We start from the raw sequence: 18597 nt of genomic DNA, 5'->3' as shown, positions 1-18597 counted from the left end.
TGAACCCTTTTTTTTAAAATATGAGTCTGTGTACATCAATCTTGCAAACCTGTCTTGTTAGTATATGCATTATGTGTTGAACTTATTTTTCTGAAACTTTGTTAAGTCTGTTCTCAAAACCTAAGCATGTTCTACTACCTGTTCTATGTGCTCAATTTGAATTTGTTTGTATCTTTCAGTGTTGTCCCCCTAACCTCAGTTTATTCCTTTACTACTTGGTCTCTTTGAGTTCTTATTCTTAGCCGGCTGAAAGCCAAGGCTACTTAGATTCTATCATTTGACCTCCCTAGTGTGAGCACTTCTCGGGGTCTAATTGAGACCCTTGTGAACTCTGACACACTAGGATTTGGTCCTTAGGCTTTCTCTGAATGTCCCATATCAACCTCCCTAGTGTGAGCACTGCCCTGGGTTCTTGAAACCCTTGGGAACTCTGACACACTAGAGCCATGGTTCTAATGCTCAACTCTGCCCTGTGCCCACTTGGTGAAACACTTGATTTTTGGCTGCCTTATGCCCATGAGGATGTAATTTTAGGCTGTTATGAATTATGAGAATGAAGGCCTGGCCTGACCGGGTGTATCTTTGGGCCTGTTGTACGCTCCATGTAGTTGTTCTACTTTGTAATTCATTCTATTCATTATGGGTCTGTAATAATTCTTGTAATAACATTTGGGGTATTAGTGAAATTGGAAAAGGGATTTTTATCTTATATTTGCAATCAATGGGGTAGGAATCCTACCTATAGGTTCAATAATGTGTGTTTAGTTATCGTGTGTTAGAAATCATGCCTATAGGTATCCTATTATGTTCAGTCATTATATGTTAGCAATCCTGCCTATGGTTTCAATACTTAGTTCAATTGTGTTCTATTTCTGCTTATTAGAAACCATGCCTATAGGAAATCACACACTTCACTTAACCTGCCTAATACCTGCACATTATTCAAAGGCATGCTTGTTAGACTAAATATTTTACCTGCTCTTATGCCTATTTCTGTTCGATTATTAGATATCATGCCTATAGGGAATTTATGCTAATAACAATCCTTTCAATCTGCACCACGCTCAATAGATATCATGCCTGTAGGATTTTAACTACTTAAAATCACTATTGCATCATACTGTCCATATGGAAAGCATGTCTATAGGAGCTAACATATGAGAATCAGTTCCAATCACTAGTCTCTAGAAATCATGCCTATATGACATCACCACTCGCTCTTCAAACGCTGTTATCCATGAGATTATAAGGAGGCATAAGTAATTTTGAGCATTTCCAATATGTTTTATTGGCCCTACTGCATGAATCACCTAGAGATCATGTCTATATGTTTAATAACCTACAACCTGTAGTCTCAATAATCAGCATGTAATACCAAATGCTCCTAAATTGTATAGTCGCTTAGAAATCATGTCTATAGGTTTCATGACCTCCATAATCTGCAAATCAGTTAACTTGGGACAGCAGCACCACATATACAATATTGAATTCGGCATCACCTAGAATCCATGCATATAGGACTCTAAGTCTCAAATTCTGAAACTATGTATTGCCCGCGTGCATTTGTTTGTTTGTGTGTGGAGGCTAACTTGAGTCCTTAATTGACTTTATATGAAGTCCTAACTTGTTTTTTTGTATGTCACCTAATTTTATCATTTTTGAGTAACCTAAGTTCAAGTCTAGAACCCCCCTGAAATAGAGGTCCAAATGCCTCCTGGACCATAGGCATGGGACGGGTAGTGCACACATAGAGTACGACTTAGAATTGACTAGTGCGCTTTAGCTAAACAACTTAAAGATAGTAATTGGGTAGCAGGAGATGATAGTCTGTGCCCGCTGAATAATATGAGTAACACCCCATCTTGAGAGAGTTACGAAGTATTATTTATGTTGCACGGGGTGATTCTTTAGGCTAAAAAACTTAGGACCTCCCACCTTTGTTAAAGTCAATCATTTTATTTGTCCAAATTTCTTCCCTTCCCTTAGATTAATTCATATAATTCGAGTTCGGCCGGGACCCACCGTTGTGGACCTCGAGGAGTGCCTAACACCTTCTCCTTGAGGTAATTTGAGCCCTTACCCGATCTTTGGTGACGCAAACTAGGTAAATCAGAGTTATCTGCAAAATAGGTGCCCTAACGCACCTTAATTCGTTAGGTGGCGACTCTCTTTTAGTACCCTCCCATTTAAAAGAGTTGTAACAACGTCGAAGCCCGATTTTTGCTAGAAAAATGGGGCGCGACACTCGCTGCACCTAATCATGCCAATGCGCAAGAGTACAAGAATTTCATCATAACTCCTGAACCACTAATAAAATACACACTCCATCATATATGAACCTTTTACTTAGCTCATTTCAGAAGAACCAATGCAACACGCAACTAAATTCCCAAACTGCAGCAAAATACAAACCTCTAGTAGTGGTGGTCTAAACCATCATAATTCTTCCAGGCTCCATCTACACATAACAGGCCATAATACTCGAATGCCCCCGAATAAAATCAATTACGGCGGTCGTCAAGCCTTGCACGTACCGCCACAAATCACATGTACAACTAAGCACGCTGAAGAAGCTGATCATTGCCATCATCATGCCAATTCAACCATTGCTAACCGAACCTGACTTCTCCTAATTTACTCTGGATCTTCCTTAGAAATAACAACAACTCCTTTATCAATATAACGAACTCAATCTGCATTCATCCTGAGTGACCCCATTTCACGAGACCACATTGTCCCCAAAACCCACGAACCATCTCACACCCTCATTGTGCGCATATTCGCATCTTCAACTGGTACACCCATTCTGAAAACCCGTCCATGAATCCGAAGTCATTTTCTCCGATTCCTCCAATGCCACACCGCAGACTGAAGATAACTTAGAACACTCCAAGCCACTTTTCATAATCCACTGCAAAGGCTCAACACTTAACCATACTACTAGCTCGAAATCCTTAGGCACCGCACATAAATTTTGAACCTACTAGGACTATTGTTGAGAGTCACCCACTCTGACTTGGTCCCGAACATAATCAAATTCCAAGGCTCCACTAGCACATCAACGCCCTCTCAAAGAAGCACCCGGCGAAATCATTTTCCTTATACACCACTTCCACACGAAGCCTAGACTCTGAGTCTTCCCCAAACCCGAACAATCGATAAGGCTAAATATAGCACACATTCCTCAAATCCTTTGCTCAAATTACCACTGATGTTCTCTTCCCTTAGTCATGGCGACCCATCAATACACTGATAACCATAAACCCCACTAGTTGACAATTACACAATCCAATCATAGATGGTGGGGCTCTCCCACTTAGCCTAATGCTACCATTGCATAACCCTAGAACCTACCAAGATTCCTTATCTCCTATTGACATGATCTAGCACAATCAACCCGCCAAATTTCCTCGAAATCCTTATGTTAAATATTTCATGAACATTCTGAATTACTAGCCATATTTACATATTTGACCTCTTACTGGATAACCAGTAAAATTCTTCGTAGAAGCTTCATGAACACTACGCAATCGCTAACCTGCTCACAAGAGATATCCCACCTGTGAAAATTCCATGCCGACATCCTCCAACAATGCTGCACCGAGTACAATTACCACGAAGCCAATAAACCATCCTGAGCCCGTGCTCATTTATTAGCTATACAAGTCCGTTCACTCCTCATGGACATCAACGAAAGGTGCAACAATACCTTCCAATCCAAGGTCATGTTGTATCCTGCTTCATATTAAGCAACTCCCTCCTGTCACACCCAATCTTCCTCAATATAACAGCCAATATTCCAAATTAAGCATGTATTCCTAGTCACTGTCCACCATGAATCCCAATCACTCTAAACTTCCCCCAAAGCATGTGGCTCTCCTACCATAAAACCCGTATAATACTTTGCCACTCTCCCACATTGGTCAAACTCACTCCTTTAAGCAACTACTCGACATCTATTTTCTTACACTTGGCCTTCTAGAAATTTAAGCACCGCATGACACCTCCCACATGTCCTTCCTCATCCTTCGTTGCCCAGTTGTTGCCTTAACTCAAAATTCATCTCTATAGCACCCGAACCAACAGATCACCGCCAACTCTAAACCTCCCCGAATATCATCTTCCTTGAGCCATCAACATTAGGATTACCGATTCGATTCTGAACCAAAGCATGTTGTAACATCTGACAGCCGCTTCCCCGGCACCATTCACAATACTCTGCCCCAAAGGCGATTTGAAGAGGGCCATAACACCGGCGAACTTAACACATTCAATCAAGGACGACGACACCACATCTCGGATGAAGATTCCACCACACTTGAAAATACCAAGTCTCGTTACTCCATGAATCCAACCCGAACATTCTTAGTCTGATTGCCTTTCCCTCCGCTAGAAATAAAACACTGAACCTCTAAATCACGCATTGACTTCCCCTACACGTAGACAAGTATCGTACCATTACTTTAATACTGTGCGATAACAACTCATGAACATCATAGCAATTGGTGCATAGCCCCAAAACCATCAGAAATACAGCTACTGAGCTGAGATGACAGAACATCCTTCCACAAGGTGACAACATAGCCCAATCAAATACGCAAGGAGAAACATCCCGCACCACATCCGCAGTACCATTAAAATTTCTTGATTTCCAAATTTATAACCAGTGCTTCACATCGCATAAGATTGAATGGGAAAGAAATGAAGGCATAAGCCTCAAAGGAATCAAATCGCACGATGAGGAATCAAGAAGGGAAGTGATCCTAATAGCCCTGTAGCCTCTCAAAGATAAATACAGACATCTCTGTACCGATCCGCAAGACTCTACTAGACTCGCTCATGGATCGTGAGACCTAAGTGAACCTAGTGCTTTGATACTATATTGTCACGACCTAAAATCTATTAAAGGTCGTGATGGCGCCGGACACCACTCTCAGGCAAGCCAACACCAAATAGTTAATTTAATTCTCATTTTAATATTTTTGAAATCATAAATGTCCTTCAATTTAACTACTAAAAGATGAACTTTACAGAAAAATAACAATATTTTCTAATTTCAATACTGAATATCCCATAATCCTTCCAGGACTCGGTGTCACAAGTGCAGGAGCGTTTACTAAAGAATAAAATAAAATACAATAACTATCCGGAATACAAATTTGGACAAAAAGGAAAATACCAATACACATTGGACATGAGAGAAAAATATAATAATCTGAAGGAGACTCTGCTGGCTGCGGATCGTAACATGAGATGCAGCTCACCTAAGTCCCCATGTCAACTACACCACTACATTCACATGGCCACTAAATGTATACGTGTATGTACAACAAAATGTACATCAAGTGTAGTATGAGTACGAAAACAACACGTACCCAGTAAGTATCCAGTCTAACCTCGAAGAAGTAGTGACGAGAGGTCGACTTTGACACTTACTAGTGGCCCGAATATAAAAATGTGAGATTCTAATTAAGCATGATTTATAGAGATAACATAAAAACTCGGAACAAGAAATAACTGGACAATTCCTTCATCATATTAAAGAACCCCAAGCACTTCCTTCATTTAAAACATTTGATTTCTCAAACAATGTACTTATACAAATTATAAAAGGGTTTCCAGTTCTATTATCACACATAAATTCCACCGAGGACGTTCGGCCCGAACCAACATGAATGTAAATTGTGCAATGCCGAGGGTCGAACGGCATGAACCATAGATGCATCTATAAATTTCCCCGCTCGCATATCATAAATGCGACGCGGTCCCCGCTCACGAATCATACATGCGACGCAGTCAAATATAAATTTAAGGAAATACCCCGCTCGCGAATCATACCTGCGACGCGGTCAAATATAAGTTTAACATTTAAATCATATCTCTTTCTTGATTCTTTTTAAAATAAAGACAATTCAACTTGAAGCTTTTACCCCGCTCACGGGTCATACATGCGACGCGGTCAAATATAAATTTATTAAGTTATTATAATATCCCTAAATTTCTTTTCGAAAATATGAAGTCCAAATGAAAAATATTTGAAAACTTAATTTCCTCAATTTAAATTCTTCTCAAGACAATTAATACCAGAGGCGGATCCAGGATTTAAATCCTATGGGTTCAATTTTAAGATTTTTAGCATTGAACCCATTATAATTTTAAAGTTATGGGTTCATATCTATAATTTTTACAATTTTTATGAATTTTTACATACAAATTTTTACTCCGCGTCGAAAGTTATGGGTTCAGTTGAACCCATACATACTATACTACATCCACCTCTGATTAATACGCAAACCTCAATCTTGCTTCTTTTCAAGGCAAACAGTAACCACAAATCAAATAATAATATCAACAAGGCAGGATGTAAACCTAAAACTACCCGGACATAGGCATAGCTAGTAGCTACGCACGGACTCTCGTCACCTAGTGCGTGCGTATCCCCCACAAATAGAGGGACATATTTAATCAATTCACCTATGGGGTTAATTCCCTCTTACAAAGTTATAAAGGAGACTTACCTTACTCCGAAGTTTTATAACCGGCTCCCAAGCCATTCAATCAACTCAAGTCGATGCCCAACGCTCCAAAACTAGTCAATAAATGAGTAAATCCATAAATATATACTCTAATACTGATTATAATCCAATTTATAACAATTTCTAACTCCGCTCAAAAAGTCGACAACCCTCAGGCACACTTGCTCGGATTCCGAATTTTTTCGAAGATAACCATTACCCATAACCTCACGAACTCAAATATATGATTTATTTCCAATTCCATGCCCAGATTCGTGGTCAAAATCCAAAAATACCAATTTCTAGGTTTTTCTTTAAAATCCCAAATTTCTAGCAATTTTCATGTCTAAATCTGTATATAATCCAAGTATTTAACTTGCAATAGGTGGGAATCACTTACCTTGACATAGGTGACGAAAATCTCCCCTTGAAGCTCTCCAAAATCGTCCAAATCAAATGAAAACAATGGGAGAAAAATGGGCCAAGACCCATTTTTAAAGAGCACACTGCCCAGCCCTGTCTTTCGCACCTGCGGTCAGGTAGCCGCACCTGCGATCCGCTTCTGCGCCTGCTTCCGCTTCTGCGAGGCACTTTCCGCTTCTGCGCTTGCGTGGATGCGGCCAAAAGCTCCGCACCTGCGATCCTTCACCTGGACAGCCTGCTCCGCTTTTGCGACTCTAATGTCGCTTCTGCGCCCTCCACACCTGCGATCAAAACTTCGCAGGTGCGGGTACACCAGATATCAGCTGCCTCAACTCTTCTTCAAATTCCAAATTCGATCCGTTAGCCATCCGAAATCCACCCGAAGCCCTCGGGACCTCAATCAATTATACCAACACGTCCCAAAACACATTACGAACTTAGTCGAGCCTTTAAATCACATCCAACAATATCGAAACTACGAATCACCCTCTAATTCAAACTCAATGAACTTTAGAACTTCAAACTTTTACATTCGATGCCGAAACCCATCAAATCACGTCCGATTGACCTTAATTTTTGCACACAAGTCACATTCGACATTACGGACCTACTCCAACTTCCGGAATCGGAATCCGATCCCGATATAAAAATTTTCACTCCCTGTCAAACTCTCCAAAAACCTTCAAATTTCTAACTTTTACCAAATGACCCCGAAATGACCTACGGACCTCCAAATCCACTTTCGGACGCGCTCCTAGTACCGAAATTACCATACTAAGCTACTCCCAGACTCAGAATCCCAAACGTACATTGATAACATTGAAATGCACTTCAACTCAAATTAATGAAATTCTTTCAAAATGCCAACTTCCATAATAGGCGCCGAAACGCTCCCGGGTCAGCCAAAACTCGATCTGAACATATGCCCAAGTCTAAAATCATCATACGAATCTGTTGGAACCTTTAAATCCCGATTTCGAGGTCATTTACTCAAAAATCATACCTTAGTCACTCTTTCCAACTTAAAGCTTCCAAAATGAGAATTTTCTTTCCAAATCAAACTCCGCACTTCCCGAAATTAAATTCTGACTACGCGTACAAGTCATAACACCTAAAGTGAAGCTTCTCAGGGTCTCAAACTACCGAACGACGTGCTAGAACTCAAAACGACCGGTCGAGTCGTTACAATACATTATTATTTAGTACAATACGATTATTTATACTATAAATCTTTCATTACTAAACCATTACTCAAGCGACCGCATCAAATATAAAAAGCTTGGACCACCAAATGTGGTACCACGGAATATGATCCAATGGCTTGGCTCCCTCTATCTTAACAAAATATTTCGAATTTAAGAAAAGATTCTTAATAGAATGCGCTTCCTTATAAATAAGCTTATTCGGTATGAATAAGATTAGTAAAAATTGCACGAGGCACCCTATTTAGTCACCCCCATTTAACCTATACCCACTTTTTAAAAATATTTTAACTTGTACCCACTTTTTAAACAATTTCAGGCCTCTTTCTCCTCCTCCTTCTCCTTCGTTTTTTGAATGCTGAACCTTGAGATATTGTTATGCGTTCTAGCCTGATGATTCATATATATCAGCTTGTCCCATTATGTTCAGTTTGGTCTTATTCGCAATAATTTAAACTCTTAGATATTTTAGCTTTACAGGCACATTGATTTTTAGTTCTAATTTATCTGTAGTAACTTATTTTCATGTCGAAAATATTTTTCATTCTTTAATCTTTGAAATGAACAGCATCAATCGCTGCTAATCATGATCTATTAAATTCATTATTGTTTAGTACTATTTCGTTTTTGTATAATATGTTCTTTTGTTGAATTCTTTTTTTGAAATATTATCTTCCTCATTTCCGTGTGCATACTTAGAATTCCAGCTCTAAGAATACTGAAATTCAGCAAATATAAACAAAAACTCCAGCTCTTAGAATGCTGAAATTCAGCAAATACAAAATAAACTTCAGCTCTAGAATGCTGAAGTTCAGCAATTACAAAACAAAGTTCAACTCCTATAATACTGAAGTTCAGCAATTACAAAACAAACTTCAGCTCCTAGAATGCTGAAGTTCAGCAATTACAAAATAAAAACTTCAGCCAAAACATGTTGTAGTTTTATGAGCTGAAGTTTGCCATTGCACTATGAACTGAAGTTTGCGTGATTGCCTTTGCAAGTCAGGCCAAACTTCAGGCAAAAATATCTAAAGTTTTGTTACACTTAAGGCAAAACATTCTGAAATTCAAACTTCAGACATAAATTTTTGCTACTTCAGGCCCGTATGTCTGAAGTTACCCGAAAAGTGAGTACGGTTGCAATTTTTTTTTGCAAAGCGGGTATAAGTTAAATGTTGACCCAAAAACTGGGTATAGATGCAAATGCCCCATAATATTAGTTGAGCAAGTGAATTTTGACAAATGGTTAAAACAAAATAAAATAAAAACATGGGCCAAATCAGATAGTTGGGTGGTAAAGATATGGGCCGACCCAGCCCATTTTGATTTCTGGAACCCGCAAAATAATCTCAACTGTGAAGACGCTTTGATATGCCTATTCATAAATGTGTGTGCGCAACACCGACTTAGATTCAGTGATAATAAACAACAAATTCGAAACAAAAAAATGATTTGTTCCTCTAGCTTAGTCATGTCCAGTAGCCCATCTCCTCCGGCGAGTTCTGAAGCTTCCGATGAACTGACTCAGCCACAGGTTCGAAAATTTAAAACTAGTCCTCAGCTAAACCGGTGGTCCAGAGCTCGAAGCATCCGGTCCGGAAGGAAATTAGACCGGTCTGTTGAATTACGCACCAAGTCCGGTTCGCCGGTTCAGGGCGAAGAGGAATTTGAGTTGCCTACGTCTCCTAAACGTGGGAGTGGGTCCGGTTCGGAGAGTGAATCGGAGGGTAACGGAGGGGGGAAGTCGATATTTATGGTGTCTGATGGAACTGGATGGACGGCGGAACACGCCGTTAACGCGGCGTTAGGACAGTTTGATTATTGCTTAGTTGATCGGGTTTGTCCTGTGAATACTCACTTGTTCTCTGGGGTAAGTTTGCCCTTTTGTCCGTTGTAAGTGCTTGTTATTCTTGTATTGAGCTTAAGTTTTATGCACCGATGATATGTAAAAAGATATTTACGAAAAAAGTAATGGTAGTTAACTGTATTTAATACTCCCTCTGTTGTATTTGACTCAGACAGGAAGTTTAAGTAACAAATGAATACTTTTGAAACTTGTGGCCTAAAACAAATCATCTTGTGCGACTAAACACTAAAATTAAAGTTAAATTGTTACTAAATATAGAAAAGTGCCATTCTTTTGGTACTTCCCCTATGTTGGGAACATGTTGAGTTTGTTGTTGTTGTTGTCATTCTTTTGGTACTTACTGAAACATATTGGGTTTGTTGTTGTTGTTGTCATTCTTTTGGTACTTACTGAAAAGGAAAGAGTGTCACGTAAATTGCGAATGAGGGAGTAGTATTGATGATAATCTTTAATAAATGGTAAATACGTTGTTATAACGGGTAAAATGACACTGATTTTGTAACTTTCCATGCCATATAACTTAATTACTTTTGTATTTTATGTTAGCATTTAAGTTCTATGCACTGAATAAACTATATTTTTATAATCAAGTCATCTATTAAGTAATTAAAGGTAAATCTCTAGATAAATATTAATTGGTAACCAAGTAAAAATGATAAGTAACTTACTGTGATCAGGTTAAGATTTACTCATCGTGTTAAATTTTTTTTTAACAGTGTCAATGCATATATAACTTAAGTCCATTGGATTGGACTTTAAGTTCTATGCAGTGACAGTGCAGAACATACTTACACCAATCAGGTTAAGTTATTAATTGGTATTCTGGTAAAATGATAACTTACTTACTGTGACAGGTTGAGATTTACTGATAGTGCAAAAGAATCTTTCACTATCAGTTCATATCACTTGATATGAAAGATTCCATGAGAACGGCTACAAATTTAGCATACAAGTACTTTTCTTTCTTGGAGCTGCAACTGACATGCATTTTCTTTTGTATTGCCGGATTTATACAATAGTAAACTTGATATGAAAGATTCATGTGAAAAAGTAATCTGATCTTGTTTTCTTTTTTTATCATCTAAAATCCAAATGAACATGTTTACTATCTGATATTTTTGACTTAATAAATATTTGATTTGATCTGACACCAGATACGATTAAGCTTATGCTGGTTATTTTGTTGAACTGTTTTCGCTTGATGGACCACATTTCTAGATTGATGATGTTGAACAATTAATGGAGATAATAAAACAAGCAGCCAAGGAGGGGGCGATGGTCGTCTATACTTTAGCTGATCCTTCTATGTCTGAATCCGCCAGACAAGCATGTAAACACTGGGGTGTAGCGTCTACCGATGTACTGGGGCCAATTACAGAGGCGATTGGTGGCCATCTTGGTGTTTCACCTTCTGGCCTCCCTCGCTGGGCTCCTGGGAGGGAGAAAACTCTCAGCGAGGAATACTTCCGAAGGATTGAAGCAATTGAATTTACCATAAAGCAAGATGATGGCGCATTGCCACGAAACCTGCACTTGGCTGATATAATTCTAACGGGCGTTTCACGATCTGGGAAGACACCACTGTCTATTTATCTTGCACAGAAAGGATATAAAGTAGCTAATGTGCCTATTGTCATGAATGTAGACTTGCCCAAGACTCTGTTTGAAGTTAACCCAGAAAAGGTTTTTGCTTTGACCATAAATCCTGTTGTTCTGCAATCCATCAGAAGAGCAAGAGCTAAGACTCTCAGTTTTAATGGAGAAATAAAGACCAACTATTGTGACATGGATTATGTGAAACAAGAGTTGGAATTCGCGGGAAAGATTTTTGCGCAAAACCCTGTCTGGCCAGTGATAGGTAATTTGCCTCCCAAATTTCGTATGTCATATATGTGATGAAGTTTTTCTGTTGTCTGATATTGGGTGTAATATATTAGCATAACAATCAGGAGGTGAACCTCCCACAACTACGCCCATGCAGACGAGTTAATGAGGAAATGTATTAGTAATTTGATGATTCGTTTTCATCCATTTGGTTGCAGAAGTTACAGCTAAAGCTATTGAAGAAACGGCAGTTATTGTTCTGAGACTTTACCACGACAGAAAGAACAGGTGTTCAATGCCAAGAATTTCAAAACGCTATTAAACTATTGTTCTCAAGCATTGAGGGATCAGATCTTGGGGTTCAATTAAAGACTATACTTGAAAGTCTCGAGTCAAGACATCATCTTTGGCTGGCAACGCCGGAGCAATAAACTTACTATGATAGCAACTTATGTTTGACAGGTGTCGTACGTTTTGCTTTATATGTATCATACAGTGCTCTACGTAGTTTTCATACGCTAATAGGTAATATAACTCTTCCAATAAAACCCCCGTTGCACCTCATGTAAATATTGCAACAATATGAACTCTGAATGCAGCTAATGCAGTTGCATCTATGTATATTTTGTAAATGAGCGATATTCTGTCTTTATTCCTCCCTGGCTTGAGGGTGGAGCCTAAGGGGAATGGAGGGGGACAGATGTGGCCAGTTTTTTCGCTCCATAAAAGAACTCTTTTCTGTGTCTGTGATGCAAGTCGAAGGTCCAGCATAAAATTTGTACCTGTGTTTCTTTATCAGATAATGGTGTGCCAATATGGCTTGATACTGTAATTTTCTTCCCATCTATCCAAGCCTTGGTGGATAGAGTTACTTCGTACCAGTTGCCGGTGGGAGGTATTAGGTTTCCGTGGAATTAGTCGTGGTACGTGCAAGTTAGCCCCGTCACCGCGTAAAAGAAAAATTTATATCCTGATACTGTAAAATGCTGATTGTCCATATAAACAAAGAACTAACTGCTACCATGGGTTGAATCTTATACAGATGCATCAAGTTATGTATTAGCATGTAATACTCTTTCAGAGATGGTATATTAAATGAGTTGTCTTCTTATCAAACTAGGCAGCAACATGCGGCACTTGACACAAGATGTCTCCTTGACAATGCCAAGTTCAGCTTCACTCTAAAAGTTTTTCACATATGAGGCCTACGAGTTGAAGTTGCTGGCTGCTGTGTGGGTGAGTTTGGGGTGTTCAGTACAATATAAGGGCTAGAAGCTAAGTTCCTTTGGTCGCTGCCCACACACACAAGACACTCGCATGCGTTCGTGCCTGCTTTTGGCGCCCACAGTCCGCTTTGCCTCTTGTGCATAGCACTGCCAATGCTGCCTTGTTCCTCCCAAGGCTATCCTGTCCTACTTGGCATGGCATTGGTGTCATGCTCATACAATACGGGCAAGCTGTTGCGGTGTGGAATGTTATGCTTATCTCAGAGTAAGTTGAATAAATATGCACTGCACGTATAACTGCTTTGTAATAGAGAAGTTTATACAACCACTACTGCCCTATATGCTTCAATAAAGAGGTATGTCTTGTTCTATTAATAGCTTACAGTAGAGGATCGCAAAATATTACTCCTGGTTCTCAAAAACAACTTCTGTATAATATACCAAACCAAAAAACATAACCAAAAACACATAAAAAAAAAAAGAAAAAAAAAGATATACATGTGTTCCAAACCCCGCCACTCATTATTTGAATATTTCACATCTTTTTCATGTTGTGTTGGCAGCTGATTGAAGTTATTTCTTTGAATTCTTTCTAATGGAAGGCCAAGCTGTAATTTTAGCATCTCTTTTGGCTCCATTCATCTAACTCCTTTTTGTTATTCAAAAACTAGTCATGCTCAATATCTCTTCAATATCTCTTCTGCCTCGATATCAGACTTCTGAGTTGGAATTTGCAAGTAGTAGCTTGGCCTTTTTATCACTTTGTTATTTAAGAGAGCAAACAGTTCCCCACATCTCTTCTGTTAACTGAAAACTGTCTTCTCCATTTTGCCTGGCAATGGATAGTATGAAATAGATTAATAAGAAGCTTTGTCTTCTCCATTAACCTTGGCCATGGATAGAGTGAAATAGATCAATAGTATTGTTCCAATACTTGATCTGTCAATGAAAAAACAATAAAAACAAAAGTCAGCTGTTTTTACAATGCCCATCAGTTTGTATAACACTACCAAAAAGAAAAAGGAATAACATTGTTTAACAAGCTGAGATAATTACAGGGTAGCAAAGAAAATTAGTATCCTCCTGGGATCAACGGTCCAAGAAGGGGAAGAAGATCGTCTGAAACTGAATCTCCTGCCACCAACTTTGCTCTCGGTGGTAGTAACACCGTTGGCGGCCGCCACACTGCTGGTGGCGGCCCCTGCTGTGATCTGATTACGTATGTCTGGTGTCCTGTGATCGGCTGTCCCCACCGTTACTGCCGTCGTCTTTTCAGGAGTGTTAGCTGCTAGCAAAGTTGCTGCACTTATAAAGTTAAGTTTAAACAAATTGTACTTGTAAAAGAAATTGTTATTGTATATAACTTAAATCTTAAATTTAATACCATTCAGATTACACCATAATTATGTCTTAGCTTATTCTGTTTCACTCAATAATTCTAATGCGATGGGGTGCTTTCTTCTAAATTAAGGAGGAAAAAAAAAAAAGGAACGACACCCCATAAATTCCAACCCGTTGACAAATTATATATCATAATCATTCTAATCTTCAACACGAAAGAGAACCGGTAAAATGATCTCCATATGACCAATAGGTCACGTGTTCGAGCTATGAAAGCAACCACTAATCTTGTATTAGACTATGCTATTTACATCACACCACTTGGAATGTGGTCCTTCTCCGGATACTTGTGTACTGAGCTGCCCTTTTCTTTTTATTCTTATCTTCTTGTAACATTTTTGGATGTTATTGAGTGGACAGCTTGGATAATGTTATTTTTCAATTGTATCCATTTTGATTGCAAAAAATGTTCGTGGCATAATCATTTCATGAAGTCATAGCTCACCAAGAAAATCTTGGCAATCTTTAAAGAAAACATTAGCAAAAGGACAATATCTAATAAGATAATGGAAAGAAAGAAAAAGAATTAGTATACTAGTCAGTAGTCCCTAAAACGGGAGAGCTCACGTGCACCTATATTATATAAATTACAAACTAATGGCGTACGTAATTGGCACATCTAGGATTGAAGATCAGAGTAATTCACCTAAGATGATTTTTAAAGGAATTAACGAAACGACAAGGCAACTAAGCTAAGTACTATAATAATACTTAAATAAAATTTTGATCTTGTAAAGTACTACCATATGAAAATAACGAGACAGAGTGGATTTCTTAAGATGTGAGTTGTTTAGTGAAACTATATATGTTTGTCGTGCAAGTGCATGGTGCATGTTTAGGCACGTTTGTCACTTAATAACTCTACGATGGTCAAACTAAATCCTTCATAATAATTATCATTGTTGCTATTATCATAATTGTGTATATTACTACCCGTGGCGGACCCACCATTTGAAATTGGCAGGGTTACCAATGTCGAATAAAAATTTAAGTAAATGCTGGAGTCTGAATCAAAACCAAGCAACACTCTAAAATTTAAGGTGTGCCCCTTTAAATCGGCCAATGAAGTTGCCTAATTTAAATTTCAGGGTGTCAATCAAAATATATTACTTGTTATTTAAGATATATACACGTATAAAAATAAAAAAATTCAAAGTTATCGGGGTCAGTGACTCCCGTACCCAAAGGGTAGGGTCCGCCTATGAATATTACGATTAAAGAAGCAAATTTAGCATCTACCTCAGAAAAAAAAAAATCTGAATAAATAAACCTCAAAACTCTGAAAACAGGACGTATTTTTCGGTGGGTGATTTTAGCATTGATAGAATTAAATTAAGATAGTTGATTAAATTCAAACAATCTTTAAATGATGCAGTTGTCATTTTATCCTAGCTTGGTAGGTAATTGATCTCTATCTCGTCTGTACATATTTTATTAAAACTACAGCAGTGATTACGAACTATAGACATGAACTGCTAAACTTTAAAAAACATAATATATCTCAATCCTTCTAATTTATCTCTCCTTTGGAGGATACATATAAGTGATAATACGATTGTGCCAATTCCAAGGAACTAAAAATTACAACAAGGAGATTAAATTGCTATATTTAGGACTCAAAATTGCAATCTAAAACCATTTTACGAAATGTATATTTTTAGATACCTATCACAAAAAAGTATATGTATGTATGTATGTATGTATGTATGTATATATATATATATATATATATATATATATATATATATATATATATATATATATATATATATATATATGATACACATTATTTGACTAGCGGATGTAATTAATTTCGGCCGACCGATCAACTTTATTTTGCCCAACAATTATAAGTCACCTTTGTCACTATACCAAGGTTATTCCTTATTTATGGACGATTCAACTATTTTTACATATACAAAAGGAATTATTTTTACCTTGTTTACGCAATTTAAATTCTTGATGAAGGGATTCAATTGAAACTATTCGGACCCAAAAAAGAATTGTGGACAAATTGGTCAATATTTTTTTACCAGTGCTTTTGCTGGAGACGGGTAAGGAGAGAAAAACATAGTTAGTGGACTTAAAACCTCAAGAATTTTACCAGCTACTCCATATGTTTCGTTTATATGATTTTTTTCGCTTTTTTAGATTTAATTATGTAAATTTTGACCAATATTTTAAAATGTATCTTTTTTATCATAGTGACATTAAAAGAATTGTAACTTATAGTAATTCTGTAAATAGTTTTTGAATATAAAAAATTATAACTTTATGATATTAAGTTAATCTAATTTAATTTAGCTTCAAATTAAAAGCTAAAAAATTCACATAAACTAGAACGGGGAGTGATTGATTTTAGCAAACTACTGTTAAATACTTCAACATTGAAGAAAGTGAACAAAAAATGAAGAACGAAAAAAAATCTATTACCTCTTGGTGAAGTCGCCATTAGGTTAGTGTCTTTCTCATTCATAGCGTTAAAGTTTGTTCTTTTCTCGCCGCCTCGCAATGAACCCTTTCTTGACAAGTTTCTCTGCAACTTTTTTCATTCAAACCATTAGTTTAAAGAAGAAGAAAAACGAGAAAAAAAACCACACACACACAAAAAAAGCAAACAAGTAATTCTGGCTTTTGCAATATGACCGCTTTATTAATGAAGAATTGCTTAAAAAAGGGAATTCATTTTTGAATTAGACCAAGATCGAAGTTGGAAAACTAATCATGAGTTCTTCCCTTAATATTGTCAAAAGGAATTTAGTAGTTAAGACTAATTTGTATTGACATAATGTTTTTAAGATGCTTGGTGCATGAAGTATTTCGGGTTCTCGTAGGGTTCAGGGAAAGAGCCGCACTCAAGGGCAGATGTAGGTGCATGAAGTATCTCGGGTTCTCGTAGAATCCAGGGAAAGAGCCGCACTCAAGGGGTCAGATGTAGGCAGTGTACTCTAATGCAAGCAAAAGTGACTGATTCAACTGTTCTAAATTATAACTTAGAGGTCAGACAACTTTACCGTTGCTGAAAGGATCCCCTCAATGTTACGAAGATGAAAACATTAAAAAGAGAAAGGAAGATGAAATTAACTTACAGTAATTCTTGAATTTCCACTGATTTCTTTCTCCACAAGATGAGATATGGTTTCCATATTCACAACAAAGCTCTCTGATTTTGAGCTTGTGCACTTTAATCCATTAATATGATCAGAAACAGAGATCTTTTCAACACCCTTTTCTCCAAATTCTCTATTTAAGCTTTGATTTTCAGCACCCATATTTTCCAGCAATTCAATATGCACAGCTAGAACCAAAAAATACAAGTGGTGTATATCTAGAAACAGCGTAAACAAGAGGAGGGTTGGTCCTAATTAGTTGGAAATTGGATATTACCAAAGAGAAAACACAAACCACATTTAACAATAAAGTTCTAGGAGTTCAATAAAACAGTTGTCAAAGCAAACGTTGAGAGGGATTAAAAAAATTTAAAGCAAGTTGATCTCTGTAAAAGAAAAATAGGATTGACCCAGAAAACAAGGCAAATTTGCTGAATGAGGAGCTGAAGGAACAGGGGCTGATATAAAGGAGCCGTTTGGAAGTTTTCGGTACAGAATTTAAATTTAATGGGTTCTGTTTTTAAGCAATATAGAAGTCAAGATTTTTATTAAGAGACTTTAAAATACAAAACAAAATATGAAGTAATAAGTTAAGGAATTTAACATATAGTCATATTCATAAAAAGAATTGATTTGTCTGCACAATATAATTTTTTCGACGAAAGGATATAAATTGAATCTCATTGGACAAAGATACGTGCACCTCTATTTTTACCACTAATGCATAACACTTTTAAATTATTGTTTTAGAATTTAATTTATTATTTGTCCCATTTTATGTGATAGTTTGATTAGATACAAAGTATTTTGAAACTTATAATCTAAAATAAATTATAAATATTAGTGTGAATATAATTCATCTGATTAAGGATTAAATAAAAATTTAAAGTTAAATTAGTTTTAACTATAAAGATGAATCATTCATTTTAGCATAGAAACAGAAAAGTGCCTTATATATTGGGACAAAAATATGCTCCACAATTTTAGCACTCGTTTAACCATAGATTTGGGTATATTTTTTCATTTTCG

The 18597-nt window shown here is 37.2% G+C and overlaps 2 protein-coding genes across 4 annotated transcripts; one reads left to right on the top strand and one right to left on the bottom strand.

Moving 5' to 3' along the window:
* The first annotated feature begins 9543 nt into the window (after window positions 1-9543).
* On the top strand, window positions 9544-13432 carry LOC107773333 (putative pyruvate, phosphate dikinase regulatory protein, chloroplastic). 2 transcript variants are annotated; one of them, XR_012705850.1, is made up of 4 exons: window positions 9544-10010; window positions 11226-11865; window positions 12050-12293; window positions 12952-13432. XR_012705850.1 is itself a non-coding variant. In XM_075246035.1 (3 exons), exons 1-3 carry the CDS (start codon window positions 9588-9590, stop codon window positions 12151-12153), a joined length of 1167 nt encoding a protein of 388 aa, XP_075102136.1. In that variant the 5' UTR covers window positions 9544-9587; the 3' UTR covers window positions 12154-12586. The 2 variants fall into 2 exon arrangements, 1 of the variants encoding a protein (XP_075102136.1); XM_075246035.1 differs by lacking the exon at window positions 12952-13432 and having other exon boundaries at window positions 12050-12586.
* LOC107828190 (uncharacterized) lies at window positions 13402-18047 on the bottom strand. Of its 2 annotated transcripts, none has more exons than XM_075246037.1 (4): window positions 17548-18047; window positions 16892-16994; window positions 14114-14357; window positions 13402-13996 (listed from the first exon to the last, which is right to left on the bottom strand). In XM_075246037.1, the coding sequence occupies exons 1-4, from the start codon at window positions 17728-17730 to the stop codon at window positions 13915-13917; spliced, it is 612 nt and encodes a 203-aa protein (XP_075102138.1). In that variant the 5' UTR covers window positions 17731-18047; the 3' UTR covers window positions 13402-13914. The 2 variants fall into 2 exon arrangements, with proteins under 2 accessions (XP_075102138.1, XP_075102137.1); XM_075246036.1 differs by having other exon boundaries at window positions 16892-17000; window positions 17548-18039.
* Window positions 18048-18597: the final 550 nt, after the last annotated feature.

This window comes from Nicotiana tabacum, chromosome 23, assembly GCF_000715075.1.
Source record: "Nicotiana tabacum cultivar K326 chromosome 23, ASM71507v2, whole genome shotgun sequence".
NCBI classification, from domain to species: Eukaryota; Viridiplantae; Streptophyta; class Magnoliopsida; order Solanales; family Solanaceae; genus Nicotiana; species Nicotiana tabacum.
This window is presented reverse-complemented; position numbering and strand designations above follow the sequence as displayed.